This window comes from Onychomys torridus, chromosome 16 (genome assembly GCF_903995425.1).
Source record: "Onychomys torridus chromosome 16, mOncTor1.1, whole genome shotgun sequence".
In the NCBI taxonomy this organism is placed as follows: domain Eukaryota; kingdom Metazoa; phylum Chordata; class Mammalia; order Rodentia; family Cricetidae; genus Onychomys; species Onychomys torridus.
Genome location: NC_050458.1, coordinates 4,071,948 through 4,087,453, shown reverse-complemented (window position 1 = coordinate 4,087,453; position 15,506 = coordinate 4,071,948). Strand labels below are relative to the sequence as shown.

Sequence of the window (15,506 nt, the reverse complement as noted above, 5' to 3'; positions counted from 1 at the left end):
CGTGTGCTCGAGGGGCGTGGCCAGCGGCGGCCCCGCCCTTCCCGGCCAAGGCGCGTGCGCAGAAGCCCCGCCCCGCCTCGGTCCGCACCCCCACGCCCGCAGCAGCCGCGGCCGCCGCCACCTCTCCCTCTGCTCTTTCCTCCGCCTCCTCCGGCGCCGTCGCTCGCGTAGGGCCCTGGCGTCAGACGCGCGTGGGCGGGGCGAGTACGGCGGGGGGTATAAGTAGAGGGTGCAGGAGGCGGTGCTTCCCCTTCTCCCCGGCGGTTAGTGCTGAGAGTGCGGAGTGTGTGCTCCGGGCTCGGAACACACATTTATTATTAAAAAATCCAAAAAAAATCTAAAAAATCCTTTGAAAAAACCCAAAAAAAATTTACAAAAAATCCGCGTCTCCCCCGCCGGAGACTTTATTTTTTTTCTTCCTCTTTTATAAAATAACCCGGTGAAGCAGCCGAGACCGACCCGCCCGCCCGCCCGCGGCCCCGCAGCTCCAAGCAGGAACCCAGAGATCGAGGCCTTCCTGCCGCCCGGACCCAGCACCGCCAGCCTCGCTCCCCCGGTTCCACGGCCGTTGAGTACGCGTCGATTCCGGTTGAATTTTGTCCCTCTGCGCTCGCCCCCGCTCCCCTCCCCCCGGCTCGGTCCCCCGGCCCCGCACTCGCTCTCCTCCTCTCACGGGAAAGGTCGCGGCCTGCGGCCCCGCGGGCAGCCGTGCCGAGATGAACCCCAGCGCCCCCAGCTACCCCATGGCCTCCCTCTACGTGGGGGACCTGCACCCCGACGTGACCGAGGCGATGCTCTACGAGAAGTTCAGCCCGGCCGGGCCCATCCTCTCCATCCGGGTCTGCAGGGACATGATCACCCGCCGCTCCTTGGGCTACGCGTACGTGAACTTCCAGCAGCCGGCGGACGGTGAGCGGCAGGCCGGAGGGCGGCGGGCGGGCGGGCGGGCGGGCGGCCATGCGGCCGGGGCGGCGGGCCTAGCGGGCCGGGCGAGGGGGCGGGAGGGCACGGCGCGGCAGCCCCTCGGGCCGGCACTTCCTCCTCTGCGACCATTTTCTCGTCCTCCGACGCTCTCAAACTTCAGGGCGATGACGCGCCGGGAGGCTGGGTTGAGATCGCCTGGCCCGCGCTCCCGGCGCAGTGGGTGGAGGCGCCGGGCCACCCTCCGCCTGGCCCGGCGCTCGGCCGGGGAGGAAGTGCGATTCCGTGTTGGGGAAAATACCACGTGTTGAACCCTGTAACCTCACAGGCCCGAGGCCTGCTCCTGCCGGTGGCCCAATCGCTGGGGGGAGCCCAAGGCTTTAGAAGAAAGTTCTTAGACGGTGCCTGGTGGTGGTCCTTAGGGTCGTGAGTCCATGCCTAGTGGCTTACCCTAGCCGGTGGACCGGGTAAGGCACCTTATGCCACGTGCGCTCGCCCGGGGTTTTCCCTGAAGTGGAGGAGGGGATGTGGAAGACTGCTCTCTAGAACACCTTACCTCATTTCAACCAAATTAGTTAGATCTTAGTTTAATAGAAGTGTTTCATGTATACATATCTATTTTTTCTAAAATAGCACCTGTAGTTATGAATTTTAAAAAACATGTTGATGTATATTTAAAATAGCACCAAAAACGTCGTCAGTGTTTGAGCAACATGTGACCGAGTTATGCTGAATTAGTAGCATTCTAGTGATGAAAGTTTTTCTTTTTTTAAAAGTGGTCCATGATATTGATGAATCTTGGGGAATGATTGAGCACAAATAACTGAGTTTATATTCTTCTGAGATTTGACAGTTCACTGAAACAAAAAAAAAATTCTAAGAATCAGATAAGGTTTATGGCCTGATAAGCAGTTAGGTTAAATCTAGATCAGTTGAGTTCCAGAAGTCAGCTTCTCTCTTGAGAAGTTCATTCGGTTGGTGACAATCAGTTTTTCATTGGTTAAAGCTGGTACTGAGAGTTTGGGTAAGCAGCATGTTGAATGACACAGTTAAAAAGTGTGAGCCTGCACAGCAGATTCCAGCCCGGGGCCAGAGTCAGCACGGGTGTAAGATGAGGGAAGGTAATGGGCTGGGGGATCAAGAGAATAATCAAGAGAACTTTAGGGTAACTTGAAAGTAACGAAAATCCAGTTTTTAAATGTCCCAGGATATGGGAAGTTAAACTTGAAGTTGCCATGGTTCTATAGTTTATGCCAGTGGAGCAAATATTACAACTACTCAGAATCTTGCCTCTCATTCTGACGTTCTGTGTCTGTATGTTCAGCATACCATTTTACAGTATTTCTTATGTACTGCAGTAGTGGATAGGGTTCTGTAAGTGAGCAGCTTTACTTTTAATGGGGAGAGGTGACTCATTAAAAAAACTGTCAAGCTCGAGCAAAGTCAGCAGGACCAGGGAAGCTGAGGAGGTGTGGCCAATTGATAGTGAGCTGGCTGCTGATTATCATCATATTCTAGGAACTGGAACTTTCATTTACAAAAAGTGGCTAGAGAGCTGGGCATGGTGGTTTCTGTTTGTCCTGTTACAGCACTGGGTTTGTCTCTTGCATTCATGGCCAACCTGGGCTACATCAAAAGCAAGAGCTATGCAGTGAGACCTTATCTCAAAAAGAAAAGCTGAAAAACTTGTCCTGTCAATAATTTTACAGTTAGTGAGAAAATTGAAATTTGCATCACTTGAACTGTCCCTTCTCTAAGGACTGGTCTTTTTAAGGTAATATTTTTCCATTTAAGACAGATGTAGTGGTACACACTTTTAATTCCATTACATGAGGCAGATGTGGGTGTCTCTGAGATCCAGGTTAGCCGGAGATATGTAGAGAGGCCTCTCAAAAAAGCTTCATCTTTAGCAATTTTTTTGTTTTTGTTTTTCGAGACAGGGTTTCTCTGTGTAGCTTTGCCCCTTTTTCCTGGAACTCACTTGGTAGGCCAGGTAGGCCTAGAACTCGTGATCCTCTTGCCTCCGCCTCCTTCAGCAAATCCTACCGGCGTGTGCCACCACAATCAGCAATTCTTGCACAATACAAGTAGACATAATTCAATCTTTTTATGGTCCTCAAAATTAATTGTAGAGTAGATGTAAAAAAAATGTTTTTTTGATGTGAAGCATAACTATCAAAAATAAAGCTACTGATATTTACCCTGGACATGTCTTTCAGCGGAGCGTGCTTTGGACACCATGAATTTTGATGTGATAAAGGGCAAGCCAGTACGCATCATGTGGTCTCAGCGTGATCCATCACTTCGCAAAAGTGGAGTAGGCAACATATTCATTAAAAATTTGGACAAATCCATTGATAATAAAGCACTGTATGATACGTTTTCTGCATTTGGTAACATCCTTTCATGTAAGGTAAGCAAAGATGTGACTGGTCAATATTTGCAATGTTGATCTACTTTAGTTGTTGAAGTGACATCTGTGATGACTGTTAATGTCTGTGTTTATTTCCAAAATAGCCAGGATTAGGTGGCTGGCATTCCTACAGAGTAGAAAAACAATGGCAAATAATAAAAGTGAGCCTGTCCTTTCCCCAGGTGGTTTGTGATGAGAACGGTTCCAAAGGCTATGGATTTGTGCATTTTGAAACACAGGAAGCAGCTGAAAGAGCTATTGAAAAAATGAATGGGATGCTTCTAAATGACCGTAAAGTGTACGTATAACTTTCAGTGAACTTGTTCAGTCTATTTTTAATAGTTGCACATCAATTTGAAAAGTAATAGGTTTTTGCTCCTAAAATAACAGCTAACTGGAGCTAGACATGATGGCATGCCTTTAATCCCAGCACTGGGCGGTGGGGTTGGGTAGAGGCAGGTAGGTCTCTGGGTAGAACCTGGTTTAGGGACAGTAAGCTACATAGACTCAAGTCTTAAAAAAGAGAGATACAGCTACCTATGTCATCATTTGAGAGCTGGAGACAGAAGGAACTGAGTTTTAAGGCCAGCCCAGCCAAGCTACATAAGAATGTCTCAAAAACCCACCAAAATATATGATGTAGCAAAAAGCACTAAACTACATTTGCCAGGTTTCATAATTGTTAATATTCAGTAATGTCACACAACATTCAAACCTAAGTTGAACCAGGTGAATAGGGATTATTTGGTCATGAGTGCAGTGTTGAACGGGATCCATGCAACCTTAGTAAGGAACTCATTCATTGGCTGGTTTCGTTTCACATTTGGAGAAACTAGCCAAAGTAATTTAATTGTAGGTGCCTTTTAATACAGTGAGTGAGCTGTCTGTACTACCAGTGGTCTGAAGTCAGCTCATTCTGGTGTTAGGGGAGGTTTTGTGATTAATCTTTCCTGAAATAAAACTTTTAAAGAGTTATACAGGCTTTAACACTGAAAACTAATCTGAAAGGCTGTTGCCAATGGACCCCCTCCCCCCCAGGGTGTCTCTGTGTAGCTTTGTGCCTTTTCTGGAACTCGCTTTGTAGACCAGGCTGGCCTCGAACACTCAGAGATCTGCCTGCCTCTGCCTCCCGAGTGCTGGCACCAATAGACCTCTTGATCTGTGAGAATTGGGCTATTAGGGAAAAAAAAGAAAAAGAGAATTGGACTATTATATAAGGCATATATGTAGTAAGTAAGTGAGTGGGTTCTCTTGTTTTGGTTTTTAGAGACAGAGCTTCTCTGTGTAGCCCTGGCTGTCCTGGAACTCACTCTAGACCAGGCTGGCCTCACTCAGATACCCTCCTGCCTCTGCCTCCCAAGTGCTGGAATTAAAGACATGTGCCGCCACCACCACCTGGTGAGAGTGAGTTCTTGATTTGTGGACTGCAATGGCATGAAAATGACGGTCATCAGATCATGCAGATTTAGGGACTAGATCAGCCTGGTGTAGTAGCATATACCCATAAACCTTGATCCTGAGAAACATGAGACCCAGCCTCTGCCTCCCAAGTGCTGGGATTAAAAGTGGGCCCCACCACTGCCCAGCTGGAGTACTCAGTTTTTAAAGTGAAAGTAACGCTGATCCCAGATGTAGAAATCTGATGTCCAAGTGTTCTCTGCAATCCAGCATTTTTTAAAGCATCAGCATGACAAATCAGATTTTGGCATACTAGATTTTCAGATAGAGGTGCTCAGTCAGTAAAGCCTACAAATTGTGAAATCCAAGACACTTATGCCCCAAGAGGTTACTCAGCTTTATCACAGGGGCTGATAGCTTGAGTAAAGATGGCAGGACCCAGGTAAGGACGGGCTGACTGCTGACTTCAGCTGCAGAATGAGGCACCACTCTGGGAAACAGTTTGATTGTTCGCAGAAAGCAAGCACTGCTTGGGAGAACAGAAAGTTGTGTGTGTCTGCAATGAAATGATCTCTCACTGAGGTTCTTCAAACAACTTGGAGGAAGCCCATGCTTTTGAGGATAAAGACAAATCTCCATGTTAGGAGTTGAACAGAGAACAAGACACCTTGATGTCATTTTTTTAGTTGTGGGGTTATAGAAGCTGGAATGGTGTGTGTATTGTATATCATGCACAGTTATATTAGGGAAAAATTGAGTTTTTAGTTATGTTTTTGGTTAATAATGCAATTAGGCCAGGCTGTTGTATTAGTAGAGAGACTTGGACATTTATTTTTATTAAGGAGATGGCACAATGGTAGAACCACTCTGAAACAATGATGAGAGCATTTATGTAGGTCTCTTCCTTGGCACTAAACAGTTAACTTCTGTTGACAAGAGTGAACCTTTTAACCCTAGGTTAACTGGATCAAAATGTGCATTGGAAGAAAACTTTCATTTTAATTATAGTTACTGAGACATTGTGGTATTTTCAGTGGAGACGTTTTCATTTTGTGGTACTTTCTGAAGCAGAATGATGTTCAAGTGCTGACATTTTCTCAGGTTTGTTGGACGATTTAAGTCTCGGAAGGAACGAGAAGCAGAACTTGGAGCAAGGGCAAAGGAATTCACCAACGTTTATATCAAGAACTTTGGAGAAGACATGGATGATGAGCGCCTTAAGGATCTCTTTGGCAAGTTTGGTAATGTGTCCAAGTTAAATCTTTACGCCTAAAGTAATCGTTGAAGTTTAATGACTAATACTTGACTGGAAAGTATTTGAAGTACTTTAAGCTAAAGTCCACTGCTCAGCAGTAGCATACAAGTGGAATGCTATGCAGCTTAAAGTTTAATGAAAGCATTGGGCCAATGTGGCCGGCTGAGTAGATTGTTTTTGCTGCACGAAGATACTTTTTATACAGTAGGACAGTATGGTAAGACTGGAATAAAGTATAGTCTCTAGTTATAGAATGGAAAAGCTGGCCCCTTTTGGTTAGTGTTAGTAACATGTTTGAGTAGTTTCAAAGAATGTTTGTCAGAGATCTAGATTCTTCTACTTGGAAGATCTTTTCAAAGTAAATTCAACCAGGCATGAGTGGTGCATTCCTATAATCCCAACATAACCGGAGGGGGCAGGGATTTAAGAGTTGAAGGTGGCCTTGGGTTACAGGAAACCCGTCTCAGATTTCAAAATAAGGAAGTACAAGAACCAGCCTCACTTTCAGGACAGGAGAAAAAGATGAGGAAATGAGAACTCTGGGTAACTTGCTGCTGTGTCTCTTTAAATTTAAGAATGGGCTTATATTATAGATTTTGTTGTTCAGTTCTTCAAATGGTAATTAGTGCATTTAATATTGTAAGGCCAGCCTGAGCTTGCTTATGTTGGTTCTTTTTAAGGACAAGGTCTCACTTCTATAGCTATAGCCTGCACCTTATAAGAGCTCTACCTCCCTCTGAGCTGGGGTTAAAGGCATAAGGCATGCACCACCACACCTGGCTGAATTCTCTTCTGAACAAAGACAAGTTTTGTTTTGTACCAAGATTAGTCATTTGACATGAGATAAATAACAGTCAAGTTTTATACCTTATGTAAGATTCTCCATTTTAGAAGTTTCTCTTTGGGTTACAGCTATCTTATCTCTCTCGCATCTAAACCTTTTTGTCTTTGTCTTTTTTTCCTTTGAGGGTCACTGTGTAGGCCAGGTTGGCCTTGAACTTGTAGAGATCAACCTTTTATTTTTGGTTTTTCGAGACTTTCTCTGTGTAGCTTTCCGCCTTTCCTGGATCTCCTCTGTAGACCAGGCTGGCCTCTGCCCCCCAAGTGCTGGGATTAAAGGTGTGCACCACCACCGCCCGGCGAGATCAACTATATTCTGCCTCCCACTTGCTAAGTTTGGGCTGGGCTGGTTGTTTTTAATTATACCTCCTCTCCCACACCCTGAGTTGACCACTGTTTAGTTACTTTTCTATTGCTGCACCAGTGCTCTGACCAAGGCAGGTTTATTGGGCTTATGATAGGGTCAGTCTCACCATCACTGCAGGGAGCATGGTGGCAGGCAGGCAGGCTACTGGAGCAGCAGCGGGGGGTTACATGTTAAAGTTCTACCAGCTGGGGACCAAGTTCAAGTGTATGAGCCTGTGAGCGCCGTTGTCACTGAAACCATCACTCCCACTTCTTTTTTTTTGTTTGTTTGTTTGGTTTTTCGAGACAGGGTTTCTCTGTGTAGCTTGGTGCCTTTCCTGGATCTCACTCTGTAGACCAGGCTGGCCTCCAATTCACAAAGATCCACCTGCCTCCTCTCCCAAGTGCTGGGATTACAGGCGTGCGCCACCACCGCCCGGCCCCAGTTCTTACAAGTAGAGATTCTACACCTGATGCATCCACCTGCTGTGGTCTCCTCCACACAGGTGCAGGGGAAGCTTGTCTTTGGAAAACCTCTTCCAGGAACTCAGTTATTTTCTGCCTCAGGATCTAGTATTTCTCTACTCACTTTCAAAAGCAGATGACCAAAGAAAAGCTTTTCAGGTTTATTCTTAATTCTGAGCAAGAAAAATCAGTCAAATTAGTTACTTAAAGGGCTATTCTACTGAGCTAAGAACAAAAACTTGGATAGGTTTGTAAGGCATCTCAATGTAAGAATTTTCAGGTGTGTATAAGATATATATAGAAAGGGTCTGTGAGAACATACAAAAATCTTAGAGCTTGGAAGGCTTGGAGTTTTTCCTCTGGCTGTTTTATGTTAAGATGTACTCATTAATTGTGGACTAGTTTTTATTCAAACACTTTTTCAGGGCCTGCCTTAAGTGTGAAAGTAATGACTGATGAAAGTGGAAAGTCCAAAGGATTTGGATTTGTAAGCTTTGAAAGGCATGAAGACGCACAGAAAGTAAGTCTGAATAATTCTTTTCTATTAAAGGTGTACACAAAGTTGTTCCTCTTGTGGAAATTTACATGTATGTATCTGTTTATGCCAACACACTACATATTATAATCAATTATTTGCATTTCATGTGTTAGAGAGTTGGGAGTGTATAGTGCCTTCAAACCTGAAGGTTTGGGGAGGGGGGTTATCTTTAATGTTGGCAAATGGATAAACTTTCCTTGTTAATGAGATTTACAAGTGACTGAGTTTCCTTTGGTTTCTGTAAGGCTGTGGATGAGATGAATGGCAAGGAGCTCAACGGAAAGCAGATTTACGTTGGTCGAGCTCAGAAAAAAGTGGAACGGCAGACGGAACTTAAGCGCAAATTTGAACAGATGAAGCAGGATAGGATCACCAGATACCAGGTTCATTTTTACTTGAACAAGCAAACTAAGACAGGGATGAGGAGCCCTATTTTACGTTCATTTCAGTTACTGCCAGGGAACTGAGAGTTTGAGAGGGGAAAGAACTGTGGGCTAAAGTAGTAGGTATGCTTGGGTACCACAGGGGCTTCCTACCTCTCTTCAGTTGTCTTTTTTCTTTTTAGGGTGTTAACCTTTATGTGAAAAATCTTGATGATGGTATTGATGATGAACGTCTCCGGAAAGAATTTTCTCCATTTGGTACAATCACTAGTGCAAAGGTATGAGCATAGGCTATATTTTTCTTACTGAAATCAGATGGGAGGCCTTGAATAATGTAGCTAAGTTACTAATTACTAGTAGCAGTTTACTGAGGCATTATCATCTGTTGACAAAGTTCTGGGTAGTAATCGTCCACCCAGCAGAAAATTTACCTTTAACTTGAAATCAGAGATTACAAAACAGTAGGATTCTGTAATTAATCTTTTTTGATTTTTAAGGCAGGGTTTCTCTGTGTAGATTTGTGCCTTTTTCCTGGAACTCGCTTTGGAAACCAGGCTGGCCTCGAACTCACAGAGATCTGCCTGCCTCTGCCTCCCGAGTGCTGCGATTAAAGGCATGCGCCACCAACGCCCGGCTGTAATTAATTCCAAAGCTTTGGTTTAGAAACCTGCTGTGGGTGTTTTACCTATTGTCCATGGTTTAAGACTGCCTTGCAAAGGCAGTTTTGCTGGGTTCAGAGAGTAGAGTGCACAGAAAAAACGGATCGAATGGGCTCTATTGCATTTTCTCAGATACTCCATTGACTAGGGTTTCTCAGAAACATTCAGAGGCGTGGTGGATGATTACAAACAAGGGTTGCAGTAGTTGCTTCGGCTTGTGCTTTTCTAGGATTAGATGACGGTGGTGCCTGAGAGTGGTTTGAACTGAATTTTGTGTGCTACTGTATGGGAGTATACAGTATCTTCTGGGGGTGAGGTGCTGGCAAGCTGAACTCCAGGATATCATTTGTTTATTAATATTTAATAAATAAAGCCATGTTTGCTAAGTGGCTCAAAAGGATGAATAAGATGGCGAAGGTCCTTTGTTCTCTGGTCAGAAAATGCACTTGTTAGTCTAGGCTTTCTTTCCTAACACTGGACAGCATTTCTGGTGGTGATGACTTCAGAGGGGAGACAGTTCTGGGTGTCTCCTACTCTATCAGATGGGTCAGGAAAGCAAGTAATAGTCGTCTTGTCTTTCAAATGTAGTTTTTACTGGTGTGTCTGTGTGTTGTTCATCTGCCTCGTGTTTCCGTTTGGATTGCTATGATTTAAGGACTTGTGCGTTTTATTTTTCTGTTATCGCAGATAACAGGTCCTAATGTCACATTTCTGCATCTGGAAAGTTGCTGTTGTGCAGCTCCCTCTTGCTGTTGTGTGGCTGTATTGTTTGCCTGTCATGCATGTTATGGTGCCCCAAGTATTGATTGTAAGGAAGAACTCAGTTGATACAAGATGGTTCCTGGCTCTAACAGGATTACTTGGTGCAGTGCCTTTGACTGTAAATGACAGCTCTGTGGTTTATTCTACCATTGCACTCACTCTTCCATTCTCCTTTATAGGTTATGATGGAGGGTGGTCGCAGCAAAGGATTTGGGTTTGTGTGTTTCTCTTCCCCTGAAGAAGCCACTAAAGCAGTGACGGAGATGAATGGCAGGATTGTGGCCACGAAGCCACTGTATGTAGCTTTAGCTCAGCGCAAAGAAGAGCGCCAGGCTCACCTCACTAACCAGTATATGCAGAGAATGGCCAGTGTGCGAGCTGTGCCCAACCCGGTGATCAACCCCTACCAGCCAGCACCGCCTTCAGGTTATTTCATGGCAGCTATCCCACAGGTACGTGCAGAAGAAAGAACTCATACCAGGTTCATAGAGCTAAGGCAGTGTGTGTCCTCCGATAATAAAGCACTGAGTTATTAGATGGAATTGGGGTGGCAAGTGTGGAGGGAACTGTTGTGAGAACAGACATTCATGGTTGTCTTGTGGAGGGTTACCCCACTAAAGCTGAGATGGACTTCTTTCCACAGACTCAGAACCGTGCTGCATACTATCCTCCTAGCCAAATTGCTCAACTAAGACCAAGTCCTCGCTGGACTGCTCAGGGTGCCAGACCTCATCGTAAGCCTCTTTTGGTTAGGACGGGAATTGGAGCCTGGGGGTGTAGCTCAGAGATATAACATGTAACCTACCGTGCTGAGCTGTGGGTTCAGTATACCATCTATGAGGCAAATTTATCCTGTTACAGTGGGAAATTGCTCTTGATAATTTATGGCTGAGAGATCTTCAGTTGGGGTTTGCTCTAAGTCTTCATTTGCCTTGGTGGCTGTAGTGTCAAAGCTCAGCCCTAGAAAAGCACTAGCATTCACTTGGTGAGTTTCTCAGTTCGCATGTGTTACCTTTAAATACAGCATTCCAGAATATGCCCGGTGCTATCCGCCCAGCTGCTCCTAGACCACCATTTAGTACTATGAGACCAGCTTCCTCACAGGTTCCACGAGTCATGTCAACACAGCGTGTTGGTGAGGCCTAACCCTTTCTATAAAAAAATTGATCTCCGATTTGAAATAGCACGATACCAAAATGTTTTTTCTTTTCTTTAGCTAACACTTCAACACAGACCATGGGTCCACGTCCTGCGGCTGCTGCTGCTGCAGCCACTCCTGCTGTCCGCACCGTTCCCCAGTATAAATATGCTGCGGGAGTCCGCAATCCCCAGCAACATCTTAATGCACAGCCACAAGTCACCATGCAACAGGTGTGATTCCATCGTTGGTTTGTGGGGCTGTGGTGCTTAGCTAAAATCAAAGGCGATTAATTAGCTGCATGGTCTGTGACCATCTTCCTTACTGTTTGATTTATGTGAAGAGGTTTTAGGACTAGAAAGCAGCCAGCAGTCTCCAAGTTACTGTGTAGTGCTTTGCTTTGATATGGATGTAAGGAATATGTGAAGGAAAGTTTGGTTAAATTGGTTTAGATGTCACCTTTTTCCTAATCATGGCACCAGAACATGATGGTATGACTCCAAGAAGACTTTAAAATGTAACTGTATCTCAAGGGCAGATGGTGTCATGTGAGTGTCTGTATTTCTTAGCCCCCAGCTGCTGTTTCCCTCAGATTCCTATAATTGCCCATTGATGGCTGACGGCCTTGTGTTTCATTGCTTTGGTTGCTAAGAGGTTTCCTGTTTTATATCTAGCCTGCTGTTCATGTGCAAGGTCAAGAACCTTTAACTGCTTCCATGTTGGCATCTGCCCCCCCTCAAGAGCAAAAGCAAATGTTGGGTAAGTAGTTCTGTTGGCCTATCAGAGTCTACACCTAAATGTGATGGCGTAGGGCAGTAGTAGGAAGGAATTCAAATTGGGAGCTAGTGGGAAGTAGTAGGCCACTGCTTACATTGACCCCCACTCCAACTTGGAACAGAAGAAGGGAACTAATAATGATAGTTGAAAATGATTCCACCAGACATGATTAGCTTGTGACAGATTGTGTTCAGATGGGTGTATTAATAAGGTTGCTAAACCCCAGGCTGATAATGGTCATCACTACTTTCTGATGGAGTTTTTTGTTTCTAGGTGAACGGCTGTTTCCTCTTATTCAAGCCATGCACCCTACTCTTGCTGGTAAAATCACAGGCATGCTGTTGGAGATTGATAATTCAGAGTTACTTCACATGCTTGAGTCTCCAGAGTCTCTCCGCTCAAAGGTACTTTCCTTTCTAAAGCTTTATTCTGCAGAACGTTTACATGGTATGATATAAACCTTCAGGTAACCTGTAGTGCTTGTTTCTCCATTTTGAATAATTCACCCAAAGCTCACATTGCTAGATTGTAAAACTTGCTCAGATGATCCTTTGTTCAGCTCCTGCGACCAGGTTGGTAACTGCTGCTGCTCAGAGCTCACTGGTGTGGATTCGTCAGTTATACTTTGGTCGCTTGTTCCTGAGCCGCTTATGTTTGCCCTAGGTTGACGAAGCTGTAGCTGTACTACAAGCCCACCAAGCAAAAGAGGCTGCGCAGAAGGCAGTGAACAGTGCCACTGGTGTTCCAACTGTTTAAGTGAGTTCTTGTCTGTCTCCTTGCCAGCCTCGCCCATCTATACCAAGATTGCCTGTACAAGTAAACATGTTAGTCATGTTTCAGAGGGGAAGATTCATAAGTTAGAGGGGCCTCCTCTGTCTGGTACTGACCAGTATTTTAAGTCAGCACTTGTTTTCACAGTAATTTGTATGAAATGGCCTGTAACAGAAGTTGGCTTTCACACTTTTTTTGTTTGTTTTTCGAGACAAGGTTTCTCTGTGTAGTTTTGATGCCTATCCTGGATCTTGCTCGTAGACCAGGCTGGCCTTGAACTCAGAGAGATCCACCTGGCTCTGTCTCCCAAGTGCTGGGATTAAAGACTTGCGCCACCACCGCCTGGCAAGTATTGCCTTTTAAAACAAATAAAAAAACCCACTTATTTTTATTTTATGTGCATTGGTGTTTTGCCTGCACTTATCGGGTTCCCTAGAACTGGAGTACAGACAGTGGTGAGCTGCCATGTAGGTGCTGGGAGTTGAACCTGGGTCCTCTGAAAGAGCAGACAGTGCTATTAGCTGCTGAGCCATCTCTCCAGCCCCCCAATTAATGCTTATTTTATTGGATGATGGATTCAGTGCTTTTTGGGGGGGGCTCTGTCCCACCACCAGGAAACAGTGTTGCTTGGTGAGTCTAGTGAGGTTAACTACAATTTGGCAAACCCTTTCTGAAAATTACTAGAGCCCTGGGTTTGTGGCCGTGTTTCTGATGTTAGAGTGGGTATGTCTGTGTGCCAGTAAAAACAGGCAGCCTACTGACTTACAGGACTCTGTAAAGGCCTTTAATTATGTGTTACTTTTTTTTTTTTTTTTTTTTTTTTTTTTTTACATTTACAGATTGATCAGGGACCACGAAAAGAAACTCGTGCTTCACCGAAGAAAAAAATATCTAAACATCGAAAAATTTAAATATTATGAAAAAAAACATTGCAAAATATAAAATAAATAAAAAAAGGAAAGGAAACTTTGAACCTTATGTACCGAGCAAATGCCAGGTCTAGCAAACAATGCTAGTCCTAGATTACTTGACCTAAAACAACAAAAAATACAAAAAAAAATAGTAAAATATAAAAACAAATTAATGTTTTATAGACCCTGGGAAAAGAATTTTCAGCAAAGTACAAAAATTTAAAGCATTCCTTTCTTTAATTTTGTAATTCTTTACTGTGGAATAGCTTGGGATGTCAGTTCTGTTTTAAGTAGCAGAACTGATGACTGAGCAAGGAAACGTAATTTGGATTATAAAATTCTTGCTTTAATAAAAATTCCTTCAACAGTGGATGGTTATGCTTTTATTTTCTTTGGTTCTCTTGACAGTAGGCGTGTGTATCGGGCTGGCTTAATAGTGCAGAGCTGGAAGCAGCTACAATCTGAAAATGAGCTGTTCTTGATTTGTGTGTGAGAGTGTGTGTGTGTGTTTGTGTGTGACAATAAGGCCAACCTTAGCCTCCCAAAGTTGGGTTTGTTGGGTGTGTTACTCTTTGACAATACTAGTATTTTATTTAGTTCTTATATATTAGAGAGAGAGAGAGAGTTAACTGGTTTATGTTAACTGGTTTTTAGTGTTTGTATAAGTTTATCACAGCTCTGACTTCTGTGCTACAAAATGGTTAGCTGTCTTCCTGCTGACGGTAGCTACTCAGTGTGTTAGAGAAGAGACAGAATAGACAAGATGACTACTGCTGGGCTACACTTGACCTCATCTCCTTGAAAGACTTGGCATAGTTACAGAATGGGACCTAATTTCAGGATGCTGTGGTACCTTGTCACCCAGACACTTAAGATGTAGGAGTTGTGGCTCGTATGGGGCTTGGTTTACAACATTGATAGGAAGCTGGTACCCAAGCAACTTGCGCATTTGAAATACAGTTTTGTTTTGGACTTCATCTACTTACCAGTAGGTGCTTTTTGTTTATTTTTGGAGACAGGGCCTCACTATGTAGTTCTGGCTGGCCTAGGAATTAGAGATTACCCTACCTCTACCTCCCACATGTGCCTATACACACAGACTAGCTAGCCTATTACCATGTGGATCAGGCTGGCTTCAGATTTGGCAGTTTAGCTGAGAGCTGGGATTATAGGCATGTACTACCATGCATAGCCAGACTTAACCTTGACAACCTGCAAATCTCATTTTACATGTGTGACACCTTGTGTAGCTTTTGTGTCCAGAGTGGTCTTCATTTTAGATTTTGAAATTGAAATCATTCATCTTTCTGAAATTATACTCTGAGCATTTTGACTTGGTTTTGTGTGGCCTAGACTATGTTTAATTGAAGCAGTTGAGTTTAAAAGGGAGGGTGCCCCACCCCCCTGCCCCTTTTTGACAGGTTTCTCTTGTCCTGGATGTCCTGGGTCTCGCTCTGTAGACCAGGCTGGCCTCAATCTCCTGCCTCCTGAGTGCTGGGATCCCATGTAGTTCTTCTATTTGTCCTAGGATTACAGAATGTCGTCTAACTTGGTTTTTGGAGGTGCTTAGGGATGGCAGAGAAATATGCCCATCTTAGAATTTTCGTACAGAAAGTTTCAGGTTTTGAAGTAGGTTCTAGTTTGAAAAAGTTTGTATATGAAGTTAAAATTTTTAGGGAGATAGGATTTGCGTAGACTGGTATTTTGTCAGTTAGTCGGAATTTCTCATGGAGTAAGAAATAGATCATGTGCATGTAAGTATCTTTGTTAATGGATGACTTGGGCAGAAGCAATAAATCTGTTAAGGTCTTATGACACTACAGAAGTTGTTAGAGTGCTCTGTTACAGATCTGTTTTTTTTTTCTTTTTTTGAGACAGGGTTCTCTGGCCCTGGCTGCCCTCAAACTCAGATCCTCCAGCCTCTACCTCC

At 44.3% G+C, this 15,506-nt stretch overlaps 1 protein-coding gene across 1 annotated transcript; it reads left to right on the top strand.

Annotated features, from left to right (window-relative positions):
• Positions 1-238: 238 nt before the first annotated feature.
• Pabpc1 (poly(A) binding protein cytoplasmic 1) lies at positions 239-13,946 on the top strand. Its single transcript, XM_036208655.1, has 15 exons — positions 239-909; positions 3,141-3,334; positions 3,517-3,632; positions 5,834-5,973; positions 8,063-8,157; positions 8,421-8,558; positions 8,741-8,836; positions 10,159-10,431; positions 10,623-10,713; positions 11,004-11,114; positions 11,196-11,350; positions 11,792-11,876; positions 12,168-12,298; positions 12,558-12,650; positions 13,505-13,946. Exons 1-14 carry the CDS (start codon positions 717-719, stop codon positions 12,648-12,650), a joined length of 1,911 nt encoding a protein of 636 aa, XP_036064548.1. The 5' UTR covers positions 239-716; the 3' UTR covers positions 13,505-13,946.
• The last annotated feature ends 1,560 nt before the right edge of the window (positions 13,947-15,506 follow it).